At 46.2% G+C, this 24,448-nt stretch overlaps 2 protein-coding genes across 3 annotated transcripts; one reads left to right on the top strand and one right to left on the bottom strand.

The window, feature by feature from the left end:
* Positions 1-217: 217 nt before the first annotated feature.
* On the bottom strand, positions 218-21,102 carry LOC112618174 (7-alpha-hydroxycholest-4-en-3-one 12-alpha-hydroxylase). Of its 2 annotated transcripts, XM_025374883.1 has the most exons (2): positions 19,414-21,102; positions 218-1,094 (listed from the first exon to the last, which is right to left on the bottom strand). In XM_025374883.1, the coding sequence occupies exons 1-2, from the start codon at positions 20,758-20,760 to the stop codon at positions 951-953; spliced, it is 1,491 nt and encodes a 496-aa protein (XP_025230668.1). In that variant the 5' UTR covers positions 20,761-21,102; the 3' UTR covers positions 218-950. The 2 variants fall into 2 exon arrangements, with proteins under 2 accessions (XP_025230668.1, XP_025230667.1); XM_025374882.1 differs by lacking the exon at positions 218-1,094 and having other exon boundaries at positions 19,235-21,102.
* Positions 9,223-24,190, top strand: ACKR2 (atypical chemokine receptor 2). The gene is made up of 3 exons (XM_025374888.1): positions 9,223-10,976; positions 12,005-12,009; positions 24,177-24,190. The coding sequence occupies exon 1, from the start codon at positions 9,419-9,421 to the stop codon at positions 10,640-10,642; it is 1,224 nt and encodes a 407-aa protein (XP_025230673.1). The 5' UTR covers positions 9,223-9,418; the 3' UTR covers positions 10,643-10,976; positions 12,005-12,009; positions 24,177-24,190.
* The last annotated feature ends 258 nt before the right edge of the window (positions 24,191-24,448 follow it).

Below are 24,448 nucleotides of genomic sequence, written 5' to 3'. Positions count from 1 at the left end.
CTGTAACATGCGTATGGGAGTGCTGACTGCTGCTGTCATTGTTGGCATTATTGATGAAAGTGATAGGAGGGGATGGTTGCTCCAGAGGTGAGGGAGACCTGGAAAGATTCCCAGAGTCAAAGATCAGGGTAAAGGCCTGATTGCTGTTACCACTGTTGTTGGCATTATTGATGAAAGTGATAGGAGGATGGTTGCTCCAGAGGGGAGGATGACCTGGAAAGATTCCCAGAGTGAGAGATCAGGAGGGTAAAGGCCTGATTGCTGTTGTCATTGTTGTTGGCTTTACTGATGAAAGTGATAGGAGGATGGTTGCTCCAGAAGTGAGGATGACCTGGAAAGATTCCCAGAGTGAGAGATCAGGAGGCTAAAGACCTTGAGTGGGAAGGGGATAGAGTGTTCCATGTAGAGGGAGAACAAAGGTGGCCTGGACTAGCAGGGTCCGCTGACTCTGACCTCTGGCTTTGATTGAAACATTCATCAGACTTGGTTGTTTGCTAAAACAAAAGTCAGGGGGCTTTGAGAAATCAAGTCAAGATCAAGGTCCATGTCAGCAGCTCAGAAAAGCTGGTGTTTAATCAATGTCACCTCCTGAGTAATAAGCCCTGATAAGGCCCGAGTACACTCCTCACATCCTCCTTCTGCAGCAGCTCACAGGCTCCCAGCTCCAGCCATATGCTAGGAGTGTCCTTACTGCTGCCCAGAAAAGGGAGGAGTTGAAGGCCAGGAGGCCCCTGGTGCAGAGGAGAGGACAGGAAGAACAGCAAAAAACAAAACAAAACAAAACAAAACAAAAGGCACTGGGTAAAGTGCCTGAGGTTGATCAGGAACAGAGCTGGGCCTTAGATAAAGCCACTCAGGCTGAGCTCCTGGGGTGGGGACAGGTCATGTGTGGTTTCCACAGCATCTGGTCCAGATGCCATTGGATAGGAGCCCAAGGGTGGGGCAGAGGCTCACAGAGTGGGAGGACTCCAGGACTCCCTCAGAAGAGGTTCTGCTTCAGTAGCACTGAAATGTTCCACCAGCCATGAGATCATGGTATCACAGATACTTTGGGCCAACTGAGGACCCAAGTCAACATTTATTCCGAAGTCTGCCTGAAAAAAGGGGATAAAACTTTTATCAGAAAGGGCTAAGGAAAATGTTTGCAATATATATGAAAAAAGCTAACATCCTCACTATTATAAGACCTCATAAAATGAGCATCCCACCCATTAAAAGAATAAATAATTTACAGAATAAATACTAAGGGGTATTGAACATATTAAAAAGTTCAAACTCATGCAAGTAAAATATTTAAAAATAAAATCCAGAAGTGTGGGGTAGAGCTGATTTGCATTTCTCAGTTTGTGGCCCGTGACCCTGAGTAGTCTACAGGCCCCTCTTTAGTGGCTCTTCACGATTGCCTGCTTGGGCCACAAATTTCTTTTTATCTCCTTCCTCTCTCCTCCTCAAGTCCCCTTCCCCATTGGTGAATGCTCTTTGTTCAACGTGAAGTCTGTCTTCCCCTCTCTTTCTCCTGGAATGCACTACAGGTTTGAGCCTAATTCTTAGTTCATGACATACTTGTATCACTGGTTTATGTGAAGCTCTCATCAAAAAATTATTTTAAACAAAGCAATAAAATTCTGGGATGTCACTGCCTTAGATGACACTTGACCGTGGACAGTGACTCATCCCATCTCCATGGTCCACCCCAATCCCATACTGCTGGCTTCTGCCCAGGCACCTGCCATCTTGAAGGTGCCTCTCATTCCTATGCCTTCCTGTTATCTATTTGTACTCCTTCAAAAGTATATATGTTTTGTTTCATTTGTCTTAATTTCATTAAAAGAGTGTCATGTACATATTTTTATGGGACTTAGAGACAAGTGGGCTGATTCAAGAGGAGAGACTCACAGGGTGGTTGTGAGGGTGAGGAGGAAAGAATCTGCAAGATATTCCATGTTTCAGTCTTAGGTGACTGAGTAGTTGGTGGAGTCATTCAGTTAGATAGGCCTAGGAAAGAAGAAAGGGGCTGGTGGGGAGATGATGAACTCAGTTCTGGGCAAAGCAATAATTTAAGCTCGCATTTATTGAATGCTTGCTATGTTCCAGTCAGTTTTGTAGAACTTAAAGTGCTCTGCATGTATTATCACATTTAAGCATAACAAGAACATTGCCAGATAGGCACAGTTATTATTTTCATTTTAAAGATGAGGAAACTGAGAGGTAGAAAGTTTAGTAGGTTCTGAGCCCATCAACATGATGGATCACACCTTTCTGCTGCAAACAGAAATACTGGATAAAATATTTAAAATATTAAATATTTGTCATTGAAAATATTGATATGAGGCCAGGCGCGGTGGCTCACGCCTGTAATCCCAGCACTTTGGGAGGCCAAGGCGGGCGGATCATGAGGTCAGGAGATCGAGACCATCCTGGCTAACATGGTGAAACCCCCTCTCTACTAAAAATACAAAAAATTAGCTGGGCATAGTGGTGGGTGCCTGTAGTTCCAGCTACTCGGGTGGCTGAGGCAGGTGAATGGCCTGAACCCAGGAGGTGGAGCTTGCAATGAGCCGAAGTTGCACCACTGCACTCCAGCCTGGGTGACAGAGCGAGACTCCATCTCAAAAAAAAAAAAAAGAAAGAAAAGAAAATATTGATATGAAACTATTTACAAATAAAATATTTTAAAACTCTCAAAAAGCAAGGGAAATCCTCAGGTGACAGGAGTAAAGAAAACCCAAAGCCAGGGTGGATGCGTTGGACATTTATGGTTAAAACAAGCCCCATGGGCGTCTGCCATTACTGAGGCTTAAGTAGGCAGTTTTCCCCTCACAGTGTAAACAAAGCCACTGGGAAGTTCGAACTGGGCAGAGGCCACTGCAGCTTGGCAAAGCCACTGTAGCCAGGCTCCCTCTCTAGATTCCTCCTCTCTGGGCAGGGCATCTCTGAAAGAAAGGCAGCAGCCCCAGTCAGGGGCTTATAGCTAAAACTCCCATTTCCCTGGGACAGAGCACCTGGGGGGAGGGGTGGCTATGGGCGCAGCTTCAGCAGACTTAAATGTTCCTGCCTGCTGGCTCTGAAGAGAGCAGTGGATCTCCCAGCACAGCACTTGAGCTCTGCTAAGGGACAGACTGCCTCCTCAAGTGGGTCCCTGACCCCTGTGCCTCCTCACTGGGAGACACCTCCCAGCAGGGGTTGACAGATACCTCACACAGGAGAGCTCTGGCTGGCATCTGGTGGGTGCCCCTCTGGGATGAAGCTTCCAGAGGAAGAAACAGGCAGCAATATTTGCCATTCTGCAGCCTCTGCTAGTGATACCCAGGCAAACAGGGTCTGGAGTGGACCTCCAGCAAACTCCAGCGGACCTGCAGCAAAGGGACCTGACTGTTAGAAGGAAAACTAACAAACAGACAGGAATAGCATCAACAAAAATACATCCACACAGAAACCCCATCCGAAGGCCACCAACATCAAAGACCAAAGGTAGATAAATCCACGAAGATGAGGAAAAACTAGTGCAAAAAGTCTAAAAATTCACAAAACCAGAATGCCTCTTCTCCTCCAAATGATCACAACTCCTCACTAGCAAGGGAACAAAACTGGATGGAGAATGAGTTTGACGAATTGACAGAAGTAGGCTTCAGAAGGTGTGTAATAACAAACTCCTCTGAGCTAAAGGAGCATGTTCTAACCCAATGCAAGGAAGCTAAGAACCTTGAAAAACAGTTAGAGGAATTGCTAACTAGAATGACCAGTTTAGAGAAGAATATAAATGACCTGATGGAGCTGAAAAACACAGCACAAGAACTTCGTGAAGCATACACAAGGATCAATAGCTGAATCAATCAAGCAGAAGAAAGGATATCAGAGATTGAAGATCAACTTAATGAAATAAAGGGTGAAAACAATATTAGAGAAAAAAGAATATAAAGGAATGAACAAAGCCTCCAAGAAATATGGAGACTATGTGAAAAGACCAAATCTACATTTGATTGGTGTACCTGAAAGTGATGGAGAGAATGGAACCAAGTTGGAAAACATTCTTCAGGATATTATCCAGAAGAACTTCTCCAACCTAGCAAGACAGGCCAACATTCAAATTCAGGAAATACAGAGAACACCGCAAAGGTACTCCTCGAGAAGAGCAACCCCAAGACACATAATTTTCAGATTCACCAAGGTTGAAATGAAGGAAAAAATGTTAAGGGCAGCCAGAGAGAAAGGTTGGTTACCCACAAAGGGAAGCCCATCAGAGTAACAGCGGATCTCTCTGCAGAAACCCTACAGGCCAGAAGAGAGTGGGAGTCCAATATTTAACATTCTTAAAGAGAAGAATTTTCCATCCAGAATTTCATATCCAGCCAAACTAAGCTTCATGAGTGAAGGAGCAATAAAATCCTTTACAGACAAGCAAATGCTGAGAGATTTTGTCACAAACAGGCCTGCCTTACAAGAGCTCCTGAAGGAAGCACTAAACATAGAAAGGACAAACTGGTACCAGCCACTGCAAAAACATACCAAATTGTAAAGACCATCGACACCTATGAAGAAACTGCATCAACTAAAGGGCAAAATAACCAGCTAGCATCATAATGACAGGATCAAATTCACACATATTAACCTTAAATGTAAACAGGCTAAATGCCCCAATTAAAAGACACAGACTGGCAAATTTGATAAAGAGTCAAGACCCGGCCGGGCACAGTGGCTCAAGCATGTAATCCCAGCACTTTGGGAGGCCGAGACAGGTGGATCACAAGGTCAGGAGATCGAGACCATCCTGGCTAACACGGTGAAACCCCTTCTCTACTAAAAAATACAAAATACTAGCCGGGCGAGGTGGCGGGCACCTGTAGTCCCAGATACTTGGGAGGCTGAGGCAGGAGAATGGCAGTAAACCCGGGAGGCGGAGCTTGCAGTGAGCCGAGATCTGGCCACTGCACTCCAGCCTGGGCAACAGAGCGAGACTCCATCTCAAAAAAGAGAGAAAACAACAAAAAAAAGAGTCAAGACCCATCGGTATGCTGTATTCAGGAGACCCATCTCACATCCAAAGACACACATAGGCTCAAAATAAAGGGATGGAGGAATATTTACCAAGCAAATGGAGAGCAAAAAAAAAAAAGCAGGGGTTGCAATCCTAGTCTCTGAAAAAACAGACTTTAAACTAACAAAGATCAAAAAGACAAAGAAGGGCATTACAAAATGGTAAAGGGATCAATGCAACAAGAAGAGCTAACTATCCTAAATATATATGCACCCAATACAGGAGCACCCAGATTCATAAAACAAGTTCTCAGAGACTACAAAGAGACTTAGACTCCCACACAATAATAATGGGAGACTTTAACACCTCACTGTCAATAGTAGACAGACTAATGAGACAGAAAATTAGCAAGGATATTCAGGACTTGAACTCACCTCTGGACCAAGTGGACCTAATAGACATCTACAGAGCTCTCCACCCCAAATCCATAGAATATACATTCTTCTCAGCATCCTGATACCAAAACATCACACTTATTCTAAAGTTGACCACATAATTGGAAGTAAAACACTCCTCAGCAAATGCAAAAGAATGGAAATCATAACAAACAGTCTCTCAGACCACAGTGCAATCAAGTTAGAGTTCAGGATTAAGAAACTCACTCAAAACTACACAGCTACATGGAAACTAAAGAACCTGCTTCTGAACGACTACTGGGTAAATAACGAAATGAAGGCAGAAATAAATAAGTTCTTTGAAACCAATGAGAGCAAAGACACAACGTATTAAAATCTCTGGGACACAGCTAAAGCAGTGTTTAGAGGAAAATTTATAGCACTAAATGCCCACAGGAGAAAGCAGGAAAGATCTAAAATCGACAGCCTAACATCACAATTAAAAGAACTAGAGAAGCAAGAGCAAACAAATTCAAAAGCTAGCAGAAGACAAGAAATAACTAAGATCAGAGTAGAACTGAAGGAGAGAGAGAGATGAAAAACCCTTCAAAAAATCAATGAATCCAGGAGCTGGTTTTTTGAAAAGATCAATAAAATAGATAGACCACTAGCCAGACTGATAAAGAAGAAAAGAGACAAGAATCAAGTAGACACATTCAGAGAATACTATAGACGCATCAGAGAATACTATAAACACCTCTACACAAATAAACTAGAAAATCTAGAAGAAATGGATAAATTCCTGGACACATACACCCTCTTAAGACTAAACCAGGAAGAAGTGGAATCCCTGAAGAGAGCAATAACAAGTTCTGAAATTGAGGCAGTAATTAATAGCCTCCCAACCAAAAAAAGCCCAGGACCAGACAGATTCACAGCTGAATTCTATCAGAGGTACAAACAGGAGCTGGTACCATTCCTTCCAAAACTATTCTAAACAATAGAAAAAAAGAGGGAATCCTCCCTAACTCATTTTATTAGGCCAGCATCATCCTGATACCAAAACCTGGCAAAGACACAACAAAAAAAGAAAATTTCAGGCCAATATCCCTGATGAACATTGATGCTAAAATTCTCAATAAAATACTCAATAAAAAAACCAAATCCAGCAGCACATCAAAAAGCTTATCTACCACCATCAAGTCAGCTTCATCCGTGGGATGCAAGGTTAGTTCAACATATGCAAATCAATAAATGTAATCCATCACATAAACAGAACCAATGACAAAACCACATTATTATCTCAATAGATGCAGAAAAGGCCTTCAATAAAATTCAACACCCCTTCATGCTGAAAACTCTCCATAAACTAGGTACTGATGGAACATATCTCAAAATAGTAAGAGCTATTGATGAGAAACCCACAGCCAATATCATACTGAATGGGCAAAATCTGGAAGCATTCCCTTTGAAAACCAGCACAAGACAAGGATGCCCTCTCTCACCACTCCTGTTCAACATAGTATTGGAAGTTCTGGCCAGGGCAGTCAGGCAATAGAAAGAAATAAAGCGTATTCAGATAGGAAGAGAGGAAGTCAAATTGTCTATGTTTGCAGATGACATGATTGTATATTTAGAAAACCCCATCGTCTCTGCCCAAAATCTCCTTAAGCTGATAAGCAACTTCTGCAAAGTCAGAAAACAAAATCAGTGTGCAAAAATCAAAAGCATTCCTATACACCAATAACAGACAAACAGAGAGCCACATCATGAGTGAACTCCCATTCACAAATGCTACAAGGAGAATAAAATACCTAAGAATACAACTTACAAGGGATGTGAAGAACCTGTTCAAGGAGAACTACAAGGAAATAAGAGAGGACACAAACAAATGGAAAAACATTCCATGCTCATGGATAGGAAGAATGAATATCGTGAAAATGGCCATACTGCCCAAAATAATTTATAGATTCAATGCTATCCCCATCAAGCTACCATTGACTTTATTCACTGAATTAGAAAAAAACTACTTTAAATTTCATATGGAACCAAAAAAAGAGCCCATGTAACCAAGACAATCCTAAGCAAAAAGAAAAAAGCTGGAGGCATCACACTACCTGACTTCAAACTATACTACAAGGATACAGTAACCAAAACAGCATAGTACTGGTACCAAAACAGATATATAGACAAATGGAACAGAACACAGGCCTCAGAAATAACATCACAGGTCTACAACCATCTGATCTTTGACAAACGTGACAAAAACAAGCAATGGGGAAAGGATTCCCTATTTAATAAATGGTGTTGGGAAAACTGGCTAGCCATATGCAGAGAACTGAAACTGGACCCATTCCTTACACCTTATACAAAAGTAAACTCAAGATGAATGAAAGACCTAAATGTAAGACCTAAAACCGTAAAAACGCTAGAAGAAAACCTAGGCAATACCATTCAGGACATAGGCATAGGCATAGGCAAAGACTTCATGACTAAAACACCAAAAGCAATGGCAACAAAAGCCAAAATTGACAAATGGGATCTAATTAAACTAAAGAGCTTCTGCACAGCAAAATAAACTATCATCAGAGTGAACCGGCAACCTACAGAACAGGAGAAAATGTTTGCAATCTATCCATCTGACAAAGGGTTAATATCCAGAATCTACAAATAACTTAAACAAATTTACAAGAAGAAAACAACCCCATCAAAAAGTGGGTGAAGGATATGAACAGATACTTCTCAAAAGAAGACATTTATGCGGCCAACAGACATGAAAAAAAAAGCTCATCATTACTGGTCATTAGAGAAATGCAAATAAAAACCACAATGAGATGAGATACCATCTAATCCCAGTCAGAATGGTGATCATTAAAAAGTCAGGAAACAACAGATGGCTTGAGAGGATGTGGAGAAATAGGAATGTTTTTACACTGTTGGTGGGAGTGTAAATTAGTTCAACCGTTGTGGAAGACAGTGTGGCAATTCCTCAAGGATCTAGAACCAGAAATACCATTTGACCCAGAAATCCCCTTACTGGGTATATACCTAAAGGATTATTAATCATTCTACTATAAAGACACACGTGCATACATATGTTTATTGCAGCACTGTTGACAATAGTAAAGACTTGGAACAAACCCAAATGTCCATCAGTGATAGACTGGATAAAGAAAATGTGGCACATACACAGGATGGAATACTATGCAGCCATAAAAAGGATGAGTTCATGTCCTTTGCAGGGACGTGGATGAAGCTGGAAGCCATCATTCTCAGCAAACTAACACAAGAACAGAAAACCAAACACTGCATGTTCTCACTCATAAGTGGGAGCTGAACAATGAGAACACATGGACACAGGGAGGGGAACATCACACACCCTGGCCTGTTGGGGGCTTGGGGGCTAGGGGAGGGATAACATTAGAAGAAATATCTCACTGTGCACATGTACCCTAGAACTTAAAGTATAATAAAAAAAAAAAAGAAGAAGAAATACCTAATGTAAATGACAGGTTGATGGGTGTAGCAAACCACCATGGCATGTGTATAACTATGTAACAAACCTGCACGTTTTGCACATGTATCCCAGAACTTAAAGTTTAATAAACAAAATTTTTAAAAAAAAGCTCCACTGAAGCTAAGCTGCCATTAAAAAAAATTATAAGCCATACATGAGGAAGGGTCAGGAGACATATTAAATAGATGAATTGATATCCCTAAAGAATAAAGAAGAATTTGAAAAACACTATAGGTATTTTTAAATAATGAAGGAGAAAAATAAAGAAACAAAACCATAATGAAAGAATTACATACTCTGAGAACACCTAAAGCTTAGTCGCTTATCCAAGAGTAAGTGTCCCAGAGTAAGTGGGATTCAGTTATAAGACAAAGGTGAGGGGGATATCTTGGTGACATAACCATTAAGTGGTGCAGATGGCTCCCTAAGCTTGTGCTCTTACTTGCTGGACTGTAGGTGCTGATGTAGATTTGAAGAGTCTATTGGACATTCCAGTGCAGCAGCAAAAGTGGGTTTAGAGAAATATAGAGAATGCTAGGTCTCACCATATTTTTCCCCCACGCCTCTACAGGACATCGGGACTGGGCACTTCCTTCCAACATGGCCGCCACTGCCTCTCCACAGCCACTCACCACTGAGGATGCCGGTCCTGAGAATAGCAGCTTCTATTACTATGACTACCTGGATGAGGTGACCTTCATGCTCTGCAGGAAGGATGCAGTGGTGTCCTTTGGCAAAATCTTCCTGCCAGTCTTCTATAGCCTGATTTTTGTGTTGGGCCTGAGCGGGAACCTCCTTCTTCTCATGGTCTTGCTCCGGTACGTGCCTCGCAGGCAGATGACTGAGGTCTATCTGCTGAATCTGGCCATCTCCAACCTTCTGTTTCTGGTGACACTGCCCTTCTGGGGCATCTCCGTGGCCTGGCATTGGGTCTTTGGGAGTTTCTTGTGCAAGATGGTGAGCACTCTTTATACTACTAACTTTTACAGTGGCATCTTTTTCATTAGCTGCATGAGCCTGGACAAGTACCTGGAGATTGTTCATGCTCAGCCCTACCACAGGCTGAGAACCCGGGCCAAGAGCCTGCTCCTTGCTACCATAGTATGGGCTGTGTCCCTGGCCGTCTCCATCCCTGATATGGTCTTTGTACAGACACATGAAAATCCCAAGGGTGTGTGGAACTGCCACGCAGATTTCGGCGGGCATGGGACCATTTGGAAGCTCTTCCTCCGCTTCCAGCAGAACCTCCTAGGGTTTCTCCTTCCACTCCTTGTCATGATCTTCTTCTATGCCCGTATTGGTTGTGTCTTGGTGAGGCTGAGGCCCCCAGGCCAGGGCCGGGCTCTAAAAATAGCTGCAGCCTTGGTGGTGGCCTTCTTCGTGCTATGGTTCCCATACAATCTCACCTTGTTTCTGCATACACTGTTGGACCTGCAAGTATTCGGGAACTGTAAGGTCAGCCAGCATCTAGACTACGCACTCCAGGTGACAGAGAGCATCGCCTTCCTTCACTGCTGCTTTTCACCCATCCTGTATGCCTTCTCCAGTCGCCGCTTCCGCCAGTACCTGAAGGCTTTCCTGGCCGCTGTGCTTGGATGGCACCTGGCACCTGGCACTGCCCAGGTCCCATTATCCAACTGTTCTGAGAGCAGCATACTTACTGCCCAAGAAGAAATGACTGGCATGAATGACCTTGGGGAGAGGCAGTCTGAGAACTCCCCTAACAAGGAGGATGTGGGGAATAAATCAGCCTGAGTGACCAAACCTCAGTCTGATGGGAATAGATGGGAACCAGCTCAATTGGGCATCCACTCAAAGTGCTGTCTCCAGGGGCCTCAGTTACCGTGTTGCTAAAGCCAGTGGTCAGTTCTCAGTTCTCAACCATCAGCAGCATTTGCTCGCCCCTGCCTTCTTCCTCCACTTTCTTCACTTGCTTCCAGGACACCACGCTTTCTTCTCTGAATTCCTACAATGATCCTTCCTTCCTTCCTTCCTTCCTTCCTTCCTTCCTTCCTTCCTTCCTTCCTTCCTTCCTTCCTTCCTTGTTTCCTTCCTTCCTTCCTTCCTTTCCTTCCTTCCTTCTGACAGTGTCTTGCTCTATTGCTGTGTTGCCCAGGCTGGAGTGCAGTGACTGCAGCCTCCTCCTCCCGGGTTGAAGCGATTCTCCTGCCTCAGCCTCCCAAGTAGCTGGGACTATAGGCGCCTGCCACCACGCCCAGCTAATTTTTGTATTTCTTTTTCTTTTTCTTTTTCTTTTTTTTTTTGAGATGGAGTCTCACTCTTGTTGCCCAGGTTGGAGAGCAATGGCGCAATCTCAGCTTACTGCAACCTCCACCTCCTGGGTTCAAGCGATTCTCTTGCCTCAGCCTCCTGAGTAGCTGGAACTACAGGTGCCTGCCACCATGCCCAGCTAATTTTTGTATTTTTAGTAGAGACAAGGTTTCACCATGTTGGCCAGGATGGTCTTGATCTCTTGACCTCGGGATCCACCCACCTTGGCCTCCCAAAGTGCTGGGATGACAGGTGTGAGCCACCATGCCTGGCCCTAATTTTTGTATTTTTATTTGAAATGGAGTTTCACCATGTTGGCCAGGCTGGAGAATTGCTGCAATAGTTTTTCAACTGGCCCCTGTGCTTCCTCTCTCTTGCTCTCCTCCCTTCTCATCTGCACCTAGCAGCCAGAGTGATCCTGACACTCTCAGTCTTTACTCCCTCCTTCCTCAGAGCATCAGCCTGTCAAAACACCAGATTATAACAAATTTAGTTTCAAGGTCTCAGCGTTATTGGCAACTCTAGAATCAGGCGATACACTCATTGAATCAGGAACAGATTCACTACATAAAATAGAAAGAGTATTCCAATGAGCTGGGTATAGACAGGAAAGGGCTGTCGAAAGCAGGAAGAAATGAAGAAAAAAAAGAAGATTGGTTTTTTGTTTTTTTTTTTTGACACAGGGTCTCACTCTGTCACCCAGGCTGAAGTCCACTCCCACAATCATGGCTCACTGCAGCCACCACCTCCTGAGCTCAAGTGATCCTCCCATCTCAGCCCCTCAAGTAGCTAGGACTGCAGGAGCACACCACCACACCTGGCTAATTTTTATATTTTTTTGTAGAGACAGGGTCTCACTATGTTACCCAGGTTGGACTGGAACCCCTTGGCTCAAGCAATCTGCCTGCCTCAGCCTCCCAAAGTGCTGGGATTACAGGTGTGAGCCACTGCACAGGGCCAGACTGGTCATTTCAAAGTTACTTTCTATATACGGCTGGAACAGGGTGTTTGACATCAGGTTACTTTTTAATGATGATTAAAACAGGGGAAACTTCATTATCATGAGCTTGGTTACTGTCTGCATTATCACGTCAACTGAAACTGTCATGTTTGGGAATTTGGCTGTTAACTCTGTCTCCAGGAGTCTCAAAGGTCAGATAACAACTTAGTTTCGGTTTGAGGAAATGGAACTTTCATACAACAGATTCCATTTTGGTTTGGTCTGGTCAGCTGGGACCTAGTGCAGGAGCTTAGTCCAAACAATGGCCTCCCATAGTTTTTATTTAACAAGCCCAACTCCTTTCGGTAATCCTTTAAGGCCTATGTGATCTGTGATCTGCACCCGCCCTGGCTACTCTTTGCCCTTATGTCCACCAGCCTCCAGTGCTCCAGACACAACTGATCTCAAACACGCCTGACACATCCCCCTGGGGATTCCTCTTCCTGGACTGCTCTCCTCTCAGCTGTCTGCTTGGCTCACTCTCTCACCTCCTGAGGTCTTAGCTCAGATCTCACCTTTCACTCACCTGTCCAACCTATTTAACACAAACTCGCCCATCTCTGATGCTCCTGATCTTCCTGATGCTCTATGTTTTAATTTTTTCAATAGCACTTATTTCTTTCAGACGTTGTATATGTTTTTCCTATTTGTGAGGTTCAGTGCTACTGTCCCCACCCACACTGTCCCAGGTGAATTCCACAAGGTGGGGATCTTGGTTAGGCTCACTGCTGTACCCAACCCCCTAACACAGGGCCTAGTGTGTAGGTTTTCAGAAAGTGTCTGTTAAATGCACGGGTGGAGGAGGAAGCATTTTCCTTCTGGCATTGCTGGGGAAAAAGAGCCTAAGGTCCTCCACTCACCAGGGTTCCACATTCTCTGTAGTCCAGCTGGGAAATACTATTAAAAGGACCATTCTTGTAGCCTTGATGGTGTCCCCAGCATCTGGCAATCAGGGGGGCCTGGAAGTGCTCTGCCCAGGGAATGTCCCAGGACCATGTGCAGTCTGCAGAAGGAGGCAGTGAACACGCTTGGCCTGGGCCCCATCTCAGGAGCCTTCAGATCTCCCTGGGACCTGCACAATCAAGTCCAAAATCTTTGTCTGATGTCAAGGCTAGCGCTTTTGCAAATAGGACCCCATACATCTTCCAGCCCTCATACTCCTCCATTCCCTTTTCATTTCCAGAACATTTCAACTTCTATGCCTTTGCTCTTGTGGGCACCCTCATGTAATTAGGATAATTTCCAGCCAGGTATTCCCTTCCCTTGTTTTATAACTGAATCCCACTTTCTCTGGGACACCACTGCTCGGTCACTCTGCCTTGTGTTTTGAGAGGAGGTTGGGTGGAGCATGGGACATGGGTCAGTTACTGCCTTCACATTTCCCTGGTCATGGTGATTTTTTTAGGGGTGGGCACATGACCCAGGCAGAGCCAATGAAGTGCGATGTCACTAGAACATGCGAGAAGAGAGGCATGAAACTGAAGCTGAGAGGGTTTGAGATCTGGAGCTACTCCTTCCTCCACCCAAACTTCAGAAGGTGAAGGAGATAGCGCATGTGAGTGAGCAGATCCTGAGGGCACTGTTTGAGCCTCAGAAACAAAGCACCTCTGAAGCTCGTCCCAATCTTGGATTCGACAGTTACAAGAACCAATAAATTCCTTTCCGTGTGGAGTCATGTTGTTTTGTTACTTGCAACCTAAAGATTCCTGACTGATATACTGTGCCCAGTGCTTTTCTCTTCATATCTCTGATGTTTGGCATTCTCCCTGCCCCCCGACACATCCACTGAGAAGCCTTTCCCCAGGGAACTACCTGCCCACATGGCATCTCTCTTTCTCGAGCTTCTAAAGCACTCAACTGCTCTTTCCACCTCATGGAACTACCTGGTGCAACCTGCACACGTCCCACCATGTCTGCCCTGCACAATTGAACGTGGAACGTGGCACACAGGAAAGGAAACTTTTTGGTGGATGGAATGGAGGGTAGGAGAACAGACGGCTGGGTGAACATAAGCTCCATGAGAGCAGGGACTTTGCCATGTGTAAACTCTGCATCCTCTGTGCTTCAATACATGCTCAGAGTATAGTAGATTCTTTTTGGAATGAATGGATAAGTTTTTTTTTTTTTTTTTTTTTTTTTTTGAGTCAATGGCTGATAGAGGATTGAACAGGCAAGCAGTATTCTGCCCGCTGTTTCTTCTCCCGCTGTTTCTTCTCTTCCCCTGAGCTTTTGATGGCGTAGTCATAGCACATGTGTCATGTGCCATCTGGCGGTCTCTTGATGTAGCACAAGTTGCCCTGTGCCTTCCCCACATCCAGTCTCTCTCAGCTCTGCCTTTAGTTCTTTCTCCTCAAGGCCCCCAATTCCCCACCATCAGGAAGGACTCTGAGCTTCCTAGTTCCCTGGGAAATGAAGCTCTAGATCTGAAGGTGGATATTTGTTTGAGGATGTGGAGGATGGAATTCTACTTCAGAGCTCTGGAAATCTTGTCCTACAAGGAACTTCTGTTTGTTTGCCAGCCTGGCTGGTGAGATATAGCCTGAGCTGTACCAACAGGGTCTAGGTGCTTGGAGGCCCTGACTTTGTGCCCATGATGCACAGAGAGGATGTCAGGCAAGGGACACCCAGCAGGGCTTGTCACACCAGCCTTGGTGGATTTGTGTGTGTCTGTGTGTCTATGTGTCTGGGAAGTATGTGTGCATGTGTCTGTGTTGCTGTGTGGGCTGTGCATAGTGTATATGGTTGTGTATGTGGTTATGATGCAGCTGTGTCACTGTGTCCAAGTGGGTCTGGTTATGTGCCTGCAAGTTTCCTATTCTTTCTTTTTTTGAGACAGAGTCTTGCTGGAGTGCAGTGACATGATCCCAGCTCACTGCAACCTCTGCCTCCCAGGTTCAAGCAATTCCTGTGCCTCAGTCTTCTGAGTAGATGGGATTACAGGCATGAGCTAATTTTTGTATTTTTAGAGACAGGGTTTCACCATGTTGGCCAGGTTGGTCTCAAATTTCTGAGCTCAAGTGATGTGCCCACCTCGGCCTCCCAAAGTGCTGGGATTGCAGGCGTGAGCCACTTCACCCAGTCCTATTTGTTCTTTCATGCCTTTCTCTATGTATGTGTGAGTGTGTACTTGCTGCAAAAGGCAAGAATATAACAAGTAGTGCCCTGAAGCCTATGTCCAAAGGAGAGGGCAAGGGCTAGCTGCAGGTACCTCATTCTCTGTCACTGTCTTAGGTGCTATATAGTTTGAGAGCAGCTCGGCAGCTCTCACAGCCCAGGCCAGGATAAAGCCCTCTCCATTCCAGCCTTACTTTCTGGTCTGGGCCTTGGTTCCTCCTGTTGCTGTCTGTCTCCCCAAAGGCCTGACAAGGTCTGGCTCCCTGACTGCACTGCTCAAACCTTTCCCAGGGGTCTCAGGAAAGCAATCAGAATTCCTCTGACCCTCAGGCTCTGAGGCAAGGTGGATTCTTTCCATGGGCTGACCTAGGGAGAAGCGTAGAAGTTGCTTTGCCCATGGGCAGGGCTGCTGCCCATGTTCAACGCCATGAAATGTGATGTTTTGACTCCAGTCATTCTCTATGAGAAAAGCATCTCTTTTCTTTCCCAGGTGCCTGAAATTCCACCATTGGAAAGCCACCCCTGATCTTGCTTTATTATAAACCATCTTCAGAGAGAACACATTTAGTGGACTTTCCTCTGAGGTCCTGATGAGGAAAGGGATGAGAGGAAGAAAACATTTGGCATAGAAATGAGGAATTGGGGGCAGAATGACTGGGTTGGGCGGGTGGTGACTAGAGGCATCCTTGGTGATCGCAGTCTTCCTCCTGCCTCAAGGCCTCTGCCAGGGTTGGCTGCAGCAGTCCTCATGCAGGGGGCAGAGAGCTACATGTGCCACGGGCCCCTCCCATGCCAGCAGGTGGGCATGGGGCATTGGGCTCCCTGCCCACACTCCAATCCTTGGGGGCTCTTGCTTCCTGGAGGGCCTGTAGTTATGCTGGATATCGCTGACTGCAGGATGGTACACTTGCGTTCACCTCACACCTCACCCGCTGAGGCTTCCCTTGGTCCCAAGCATCTCCTCTGGGGCTCTCAGAAAGGCCACAGGGTCCATTAAGTTCCTATCTGCACATGGTCACTCCCAGTTGAGACCTTCTGGTCCTGACTCAGGGAACTCAGGCCCTCAGCCCCACCCCAGCCAATCCACAGGCCAATCCTGGTCCATATTCCCTTGGGTGTGAGGCATAAAAGGAGACATAGCACCAAGGTCTAGGGAGGGCCAAGGAGGTATGTGAAGGCTCTGTTCCTGCTTCCCCATAACCCCAGCCCCATTGTACTGGGCACAGGGCCTGGCTGGGCAGAGGCGTCATTGGTACGTTTCCCATGGACAGTCTTCCACCTTCCAGCCCCTTTCTCCTCCTTCCATGCCCCCTACTCAACTCTTCTCCTTGTGCTCCTGGTCCTTGTGGAATAGGCTGGGATATCTCAGCTTCTCCTAACCAGGCAGAGCTTTATCAAGCCCCAGGCAGACATCAGCATTTATGGGCAGCTGACCTCAGAGAAAGGCAAGCCCTGGCCCAGGGTTGGGGACAGACTCTCATCCCAGCTCAGACCCCTGCCTACGCTCTTGGCAGAGAAGAACAGGCAGCCTCAGGAGAAATGTGAGGCTGCCAGAGATGTAAGATAGAAGTAGCAGAGAGAAGCTCCACTGGCTCATCACTGGGTCAGGGGGTCCATGCAGCCTGGGCCGACCTCCTCCAAGACCCTCTATCCAGTTCCCACAATCGTTCTTTCTCCTGTCCCAGCTCCAGCTGGGGCCCTGCCATCAGCCAGCTGCAGCTATGGCAGCCACCCCCTCACCCTCTTGCAGCACTGGTAAGCACGCTGGGAAGGGGCGTTGTCTTCATTTCATAGATTGGAGGGCTAAGGCCAGGAAATGATTTGAGGACAGAAAGCAAATTAGCTGAGACTGGAAGTCAGATTTCTAACATTTAATCTTCACTTAGGGAATTGGAGGTCAGAAATGAATAAAATACCATGCTCCAGTAGGCTTCAGTCTGGGGAAGTGGGCAGCAGGCAGAAACCAAGATACAGAAAGCAACGACACGTAACAGATATGCTATGGTACAAATGGTGCTGCAGGAGCTTCACAGTTTGGAGGCCATTTCTGGCCAGAGGATGGGATGAGTGAAATCCAGGAAGGCTTCCAGGAAGGAGTAGCTGGCACTGGGATGGGCGGGAAAAGCAATACCTCTACTTTAGGGATGGTTTCATCGGAGAAAGTTTGCAAAGTCGGGGAGTTTGGAGACCAACCGTGACAAAGTTTAAACATCAGGTATGTGAAGGCAAGGGGGACCATCTGTGACAAAATTTAAATATCAAGTGTGTGAAGTCGAAGGGGAACCAGGAAAGTAAAAGAGTAACAATCAGAAGTGCTTTTGGCAAAAAAGCCTCTGGCAGCAGCGTAGAAGAGAAATGCAGAGGTCACAGGTATAAGAATGACAGTAGGAGAAGGGAAGAGGGTACACATTTCAGAGGCATCACAGGGGGTGTACTGACGGGACGGGGGCCTGCTTGTATGAAGGTGAAAGAGGAGGAGGGAGAGTGTCTCTGGGAGATGGGGTGATTGGTAGTGTTCTGAGCAGAGAGAGCAGGGAAATCAGGAGAACAAGTGGTTCAGGGAAGAGGCAGGGGCTCAGATGCCAAGTTCTGCATTGGCCAAGCTGAGTCAGAGGTGCTGGGAGACTCCCATGGGGGTCTGGGGATAGGAGAAAGCTCTGAGTTCAGCAATGATCATGGAAACCAAGGGAGGGTTGACAGTACCCTGAGGTGGGGGAGACATGGGCACTGAGGAGGGATCTTGAATAATTCCGACATTAAAGGCATCCTGGCTGGGTGCAGTGGCTCGTGCCTATAATCCCAGAACTTTGGGAGGCTGAAGCAGGCGGATCACCTGAGGTCAGGAGGTCGAGACCAGCCTGGCCAACATGGTGAAATGCTGTCTCTACTAAAAATACAGAAACTAGCTGAGTGTGGTGGGGTGAGCCTGTAATCCCAGCTACTCAGAAGACTGAGGCAGGAGAATTACTTGAATCCTGGAGGCAGAGGTTGTAGTGAGCCAAGATCACACCGCTGCACTGCAGCCTGGGCAACAGAGCGAGACTGTCTCAAAAAAAAAAAAAAAAAAAAAGGTAGCGTTTCTCTAGACCTGTGCCATCCAATAGGGCAGCCACCTGAACTGGGAAGAGCTGCAAAAATACAGTACATACCAGACTTTGAAGACAGGATGAAAAAGGGAAGGTAGAAACTATTTCGTTAAAATTTTTAACAGTGATCACGTTGAAATGTTAATATTTTGGATATATTGGATAAGTAAAGTATATTATAAAAATGAATTCTGTTTCATTTTACTTTTTAAAAATGTGTTTACCAGGAAACTAAATTAGCTGGGCAAGGCGGCACGTACCTGTAATCCCAGCTACTTAGGAGGCTGAGGCAGGAGAATTGCTTGAACCCAGGAGGCAGAGGTTGCAGTGAACAGAGATCGCATCACTGCACTCCATCCTGGGCAACAGACCAAGACTCTGTCTCAAAACAAACAAACAAATAAACAAACAAACAAAACCAAAAAACCCCACTACTCATGTAGCTTGCTTCATATTTATATTGGATGACACTGTTCTAGAGCCTGAATTCCATAGGATATGCGATAAGTGTTGCTGAAAAAACTAAAGCGAGGTAGGAGGATGGAGGCTGATGTTTGCAAGATGCCATGTTACTCATGTCTGGGGGGAACCAGTTTCTGTACTCAGGACTTCTCCAGGCAGGCATCATCTCCCAAACCAAGTTGCCCACAGATACTCCCCCTTCCCCTGGACTTCCTGTGAGAGGAGGGTTCAGCAGAACCCACTCTGAGAGATGGTATTTTAAAGAGAATGATGACTAGGCAGGGAGAGAGCAAGGACAGGCAGAACAGAGGTAGGGGGTGCCACAGGACCAGAAGGAAGGGTGGCCAATGGGGGCTTGGGCTGCAGAGGGGTGAGAACAGGTGAGAGACCCAATAGAATCCCTCTGGCCAGGTTTGCAGCTGGCTTGGCCGAGCTCACACTATAGGACGCAGGCGGTAGCGGAAGCGCACATCATGGCTGGGCTGCATGGTGCCAAAACCCCAGCGCTGCGGGTCAACATGGGGTAGTGGTGTGTCAGGGTCCACCAACTCTAAGTCAAAGTGTGTGACCATAAGCAGGATAAAGAGCTTCACCTCACTGAGTGCAAAGAACCTCCCAGGGCAGATGGAAACGCCTGAACCCCAGGGCATGGTGTAGTGGTGGATCTTCTTGCCTGCCTTGAAGAAGTCCACTTTCCGGCTGCCATTAGGGTTGAGGAAGCGATCGTACTTGAAGATAGTGGGCTCCGGGTGGATGTCAGGGTCCACGTGCACTGAGAGGTAGGGAAAGAGGGCCAGGATGTCTCCACGGCGGAATAGATACTCCTGCCCACTGGCCATCTTCAGGGTATAGTCTTCATGAACCAACCTGAGGAGGGTGGGTGCAGCCCTCAGCCTCAGTGTCTCCTCTACCACACTGTCCAGAACTGGGGTGTGTTGCAGGACACTGAGTTTGAAGGCAAAGGACTGCTTGGTCTCCAGTCTGGCCTCACCCAGGACCTGGGTAGCTTCCTCCCTCACAGCCCGAATAGCTTCTGGGTGCTTCAGGAGGAACAAGAGGGCCCAGAAAGAGGTGGGCCCCGTGTTCCCCTGGGAGGCCCACAGCATCATGAAGTTGAACTTGTCCTGCATAGCTGAGGGTACCCCCTGCTCCCTCAGAAACTGAAGCATGTTGCACAGCCAGTTGCTGATGCCCTCCTTCTCCTGGCTGTGGCTCACGGAGAGCATCTTGTGAAAGAGACGCTGGAGTCGGCCCACTTCTAGCCACTCTTGGGGCCACAGCAGGGAGTAGACAAACCTGGGGAAAAGAAGGTCAAACTTGCGGAACTCCACGAATAACTCTCCTGCCTGTAGCAGGTCCTGCTCCTTGTCCTTCGTGTAGCCGAACAAGCTCAGGTAGCCAGCTGTGAACAAGACATAATAGCAGAAGTGAAAGAGGCTGTCCTCGTGCCAGCAACTGGCATCCAGACTCCAGCCTTTCGACTTCAGCATTACAAAGGACAGGCTGTCCAGCATGGTCTCATTAAGATCCTTCAAGCCATCTCCCCTCAGATGCTTGGTGCTGGCTGAGTGTATCATCTCATGGTCCCCTTGCACTGAACGGTATCCAAATACCTTCAGCACCAGTTTTTTTGCATATTGCCCAAAGTCTAGTTTTCTCTGTGTGTCCTTGAGGATGGGGCCAAAGGAGAGGGGGTCCATGACAAAGGTGAAGTACTGGCCCCCTAGCTGCACTGTGAACACATCCCCATGCTTGCTCCTCATGCGCTTCAGAAATTCAAACATATTCTTCCGGAAAGCCATGGCATAGCCAAGCCAGGGCACAGTACCCTTGTCCAGAGGGGGCTCCCGTGGCCTACGTTGTCGGAGCATCCCTGGCAGGCACAGGTATCCAGCAATGACCACCAGCAGAGCTCCCAGCACTGGACCCCAGAGCACCATGGCTATGCTCCCGCGGATTAAGCTCTCGACACACACACCGTTCCCTGGGTGCCAGAGAGCTTTGGGAGGCCTTGGAAAGTCCAGGAGGTAAAGGTCTGAACACCTGGACCTTGCCCTGTGGCCACAAGTTATGGCAAATAACACTAGCGAGACAGTACTTGGAAGCAGCAAAATGTTCCCCTGGACTTAACACTTGGCTGACTGGTCATGTAGGGGAGGAGGAGGTAACCAGGAGAAAGCTCAGAGAAGCCTCCAGCTATGGTCACAGCTGCTCACCAGCTTCATACTTTGCTCTGGCCTTTTCAGACTCAGCTCTTGCACCTTCTCTCTAAGCCTGCCTTGATCCCACTCCCACCCCCGTGGCTGACTGACTATTTACGCCCCCATTTACATATGCATTTATTTATTTGCCAGTTCATTCGGTAGAAATGAATCAAGCACTTACAAAATCTCACATGTACTCTTTCATCATCTTTAGAAGATGCAACAAATGCCTCCATTACTAGTTGGCCCCCTTGGTCAAGTGACTTAACCTCACTGTGCCTCCATTCCTTCATCTGTGAAGTAGGGATAATTATAGTGCCTCATAGGTGCTGTTGTGAGGCAAAAAGAGATAAAGCCTGCAAAGCACTTAGAATAGTGCCTGGCTCATGCTAGTGCTCCATATATGTTAGTTAGTATCCTAAAGCCTTTTCTCTTACCTCTGCCCGCTCCCCTGGACCTCACGGCAGCCCTGTGCTTATCTCCTCATCCTTTCCCTAGTCTATCTTCCTCTCTGGTCTCAAAGATGTTTGCCAAGGGGGCATGGCCTTGTTGAAGTCATGTCTGCTCCTACCTCCATGTGCACACAGTACACAGTCAAAGGCAAGTGAAGAATTACTGTATGCCCTTCCACAAGAGCTCTGACCTCAACCCAAAGAAAAGAGGCATCGATGCTGGGGCTTTAGATACTGAGAAGGCTGAGCTTCTGGAGGGGGTGTTGACTCCATCTTGGGGTATTAGTGTGAATGAATTCATCTGAGGAGGCCACAGAGCCTCCTAGATGACGACTCTTCAAGCACAGGCTGGGCCTCTCACCTGCAGCCCTCTCACCTGCCCGACTGCTTGCCTGTACACTTCTCTGACAAGAAGGCAGAATCCTGGAATTGTAAAATGTCAGAGACGATAGGGATCTTACTCAGTCGCTTCATACTTCATTTCACAATGAGGATCTAGGTGCAGAATGCAGTGGGGACCCTCTTTGACAGCTGCCCTGGCTCGAGGCCTTGAGATAAGCTAATCATTGACTAAGGGCCTTCTGAGACATGTCAGGCCAGGTCCCTGCCAGCAGCTCAAGAAGGAGAAAGCTGTACGATTGACACCAAGGCATTAGTCAAGCAGTCTGGCCCACTGTTGCAATAGGTGAGGTTCAAACTCAATTCAATCAGTTCTGATAACCTCCAAATTACTTTTTAACTTCCTAACCACCTGAAACAGGGACTTCAGCTCTTCAGACAAAAGAGGGTATGGAACTTCCATATCCCCTCTGGAGTGAGCTTCCTCTGCCCATGAGCTTCCCCTTGGCAGGGAGTTGGAACTGTCCACACTCCACACTCTGCTTCCCAGAATCCCTCTTTAATTGCTCAGGACCACCACAGTACTTGGCATCATCAACTCTCCTTAACCTTAGAATTCTGTCAGAAACTGGGCCAAATCCAATGAACTGAACCGTGTCCCCTATTTCTTAGCGGATGAACCATTATTTCACATTCATTCTTACCTCATTCATTAACCCACACTCATCCATTCATTCTCTCCTTCCTTGGAGAAGCCCCATCTATCCATTCACTAGATATTTATTGGGCACTTACTGGCAGAAATGTTGCTAAGATCTGGGATTATAATCGTGAATGAGATAGACACAATCCCTGCCCTCTTGCAGTTTATGGTCTAATGGAGGGAGAAAGATATTAAATCACTGCCAAAAGTAATTATACATGTATTTCTCATTTATTGTGCTTTGCTTTATTGCACTTCACAGATACTGTGTGTTTTACAAATTGAAGTTTTGTGGCAACCCTGTGTTGAGCAAGTCTATTGGCACTATTTTTCCAACAGTTTATGCTAACTTTGTGTCTCTGTGTCACATTTTGTAATTCTCACAATATTTCATTTTTTTTCATTATTATCATTACAGCTGTTATGGTGATCTGTGATATGCTAGTATTGTAATTGTTTTGAGGCACCATGAACTGGGCCCATGTATGATGCAAACTTAATTGGTAAATGTTGTGTATATTCTGACCATTCCACTGACCAGCTGTTCTCCCCTCTCTCTATCTCTCCTTGGGCTTTCCTATTTCCCAAGACACAGCAATGCTGAAATTAGGCCAACTAATAACCTTACAATGGCATCTAAGTGTTCAAGTGAAAGGCAGAGCTGCACTTTAAATCGCTTTAAATTTCACTTTAAATCACAAGCCAGAAATGATTAAGCTTAGTGAGGAAGGCCAAGATAGGCTGAAATCTAGGTTTGTTGCACTGCACAGTTATTTAAGTTGTAAATGCAAAAGAAAAGTTCTTGAAGGAAATTAGAAGTGCTACTCCAGTGAATACATGAACAATAAGAAAAACAGCTTTATTGCTGATATGAAGAAAGTTTTAGTGGCCTGCATAGATCAAACCAGCTACAACATTCCCTTAGCCAAAGCCTAATCCAGAGCAAGGTCTTAACTCTCTTCAATTCTATGAAGGCTGAAAGTGATGAAGCAGTTGGAGAAAAGTTTGAAGCTAGCAGAGGCTGGTTCATTAGGTTTAAGGAAAGAAGCCATCTCTACAACATAGAAGTGCAATGTGAAGCAGCAAGTGTTGATGAGGAAGCTGCAGCAAGTTAGCCAAAAGATGTAGCTAAGATAATTGATGAATACGGCTACACTAAACAACAGATTTTTAATGTAGATGAAACGACCTTATATTGGAAGAAGAGACCATCTAAGGACTTTCCTAGAGCAAAGTCAATGCCCTGCTTCAAAGCTTCTAAGGGTAGGATGACTCTCTTTTTAGGGGCTAACGTAGCTGGTGACTTTCAGCTGAAGCCAATGCTCATGACCGTTCTGAAAATCCTAGGGCCCTTGGGAATTATGCTAAATCTACTCTGCCTGTACTCTATAAGTAACAAGGCCAGGTGTGGTGGCTCGCGCCTGTAATCCCAGCAATTTGGAAGGCTAAGGCAAGTGGATTGCTTGGAGACCAGCCTGGGTAACGTGGCGAAACCCTGTCTCTACAAAAATTACAAAATTTAGCCAGGTATGGTGGTGCATGCCTGTGGTCCCAGCTACTTGGGAGGTTGAGGTGGGAGGATCACCTGAGCCTGGGAGGATGAAGCTGCAGTGAGCCAAGATCATGTCACTGCACTTCAGCCTGGGTGACAGAGTGAGACCTTGTCTCAAAACAAACAAACAAACAAAACAAAGCCCGGATGGCAGCACCTCTGTTTGCAGCGTGGTTTACTTAGGCCCACTGCTGAGACCTACTGCTCAGAAAAAAAGATTCTTTTCAATGTATTACTAGTCATTAACAATGCACCTGGTCACCCAAGATTTCTGATGAAGATGTTCAAAGAGATGAATGTTGTTTTTCATGCCTGCTTACACAACATCCATTCTGCAACCCATGGATCAAGGAGTAATGTCGACTTTTCAGTCTTAGT

The sequence above is a fragment of the Theropithecus gelada genome, chromosome 2 (genome assembly GCF_003255815.1).
Source record: "Theropithecus gelada isolate Dixy chromosome 2, Tgel_1.0, whole genome shotgun sequence".
Lineage (NCBI taxonomy): Eukaryota > Metazoa > Chordata > Mammalia > Primates > Cercopithecidae > Theropithecus > Theropithecus gelada.
Note: the sequence above shows the minus strand (reverse complement) of the source record. Positions and strands in the feature narration are given on the sequence as shown.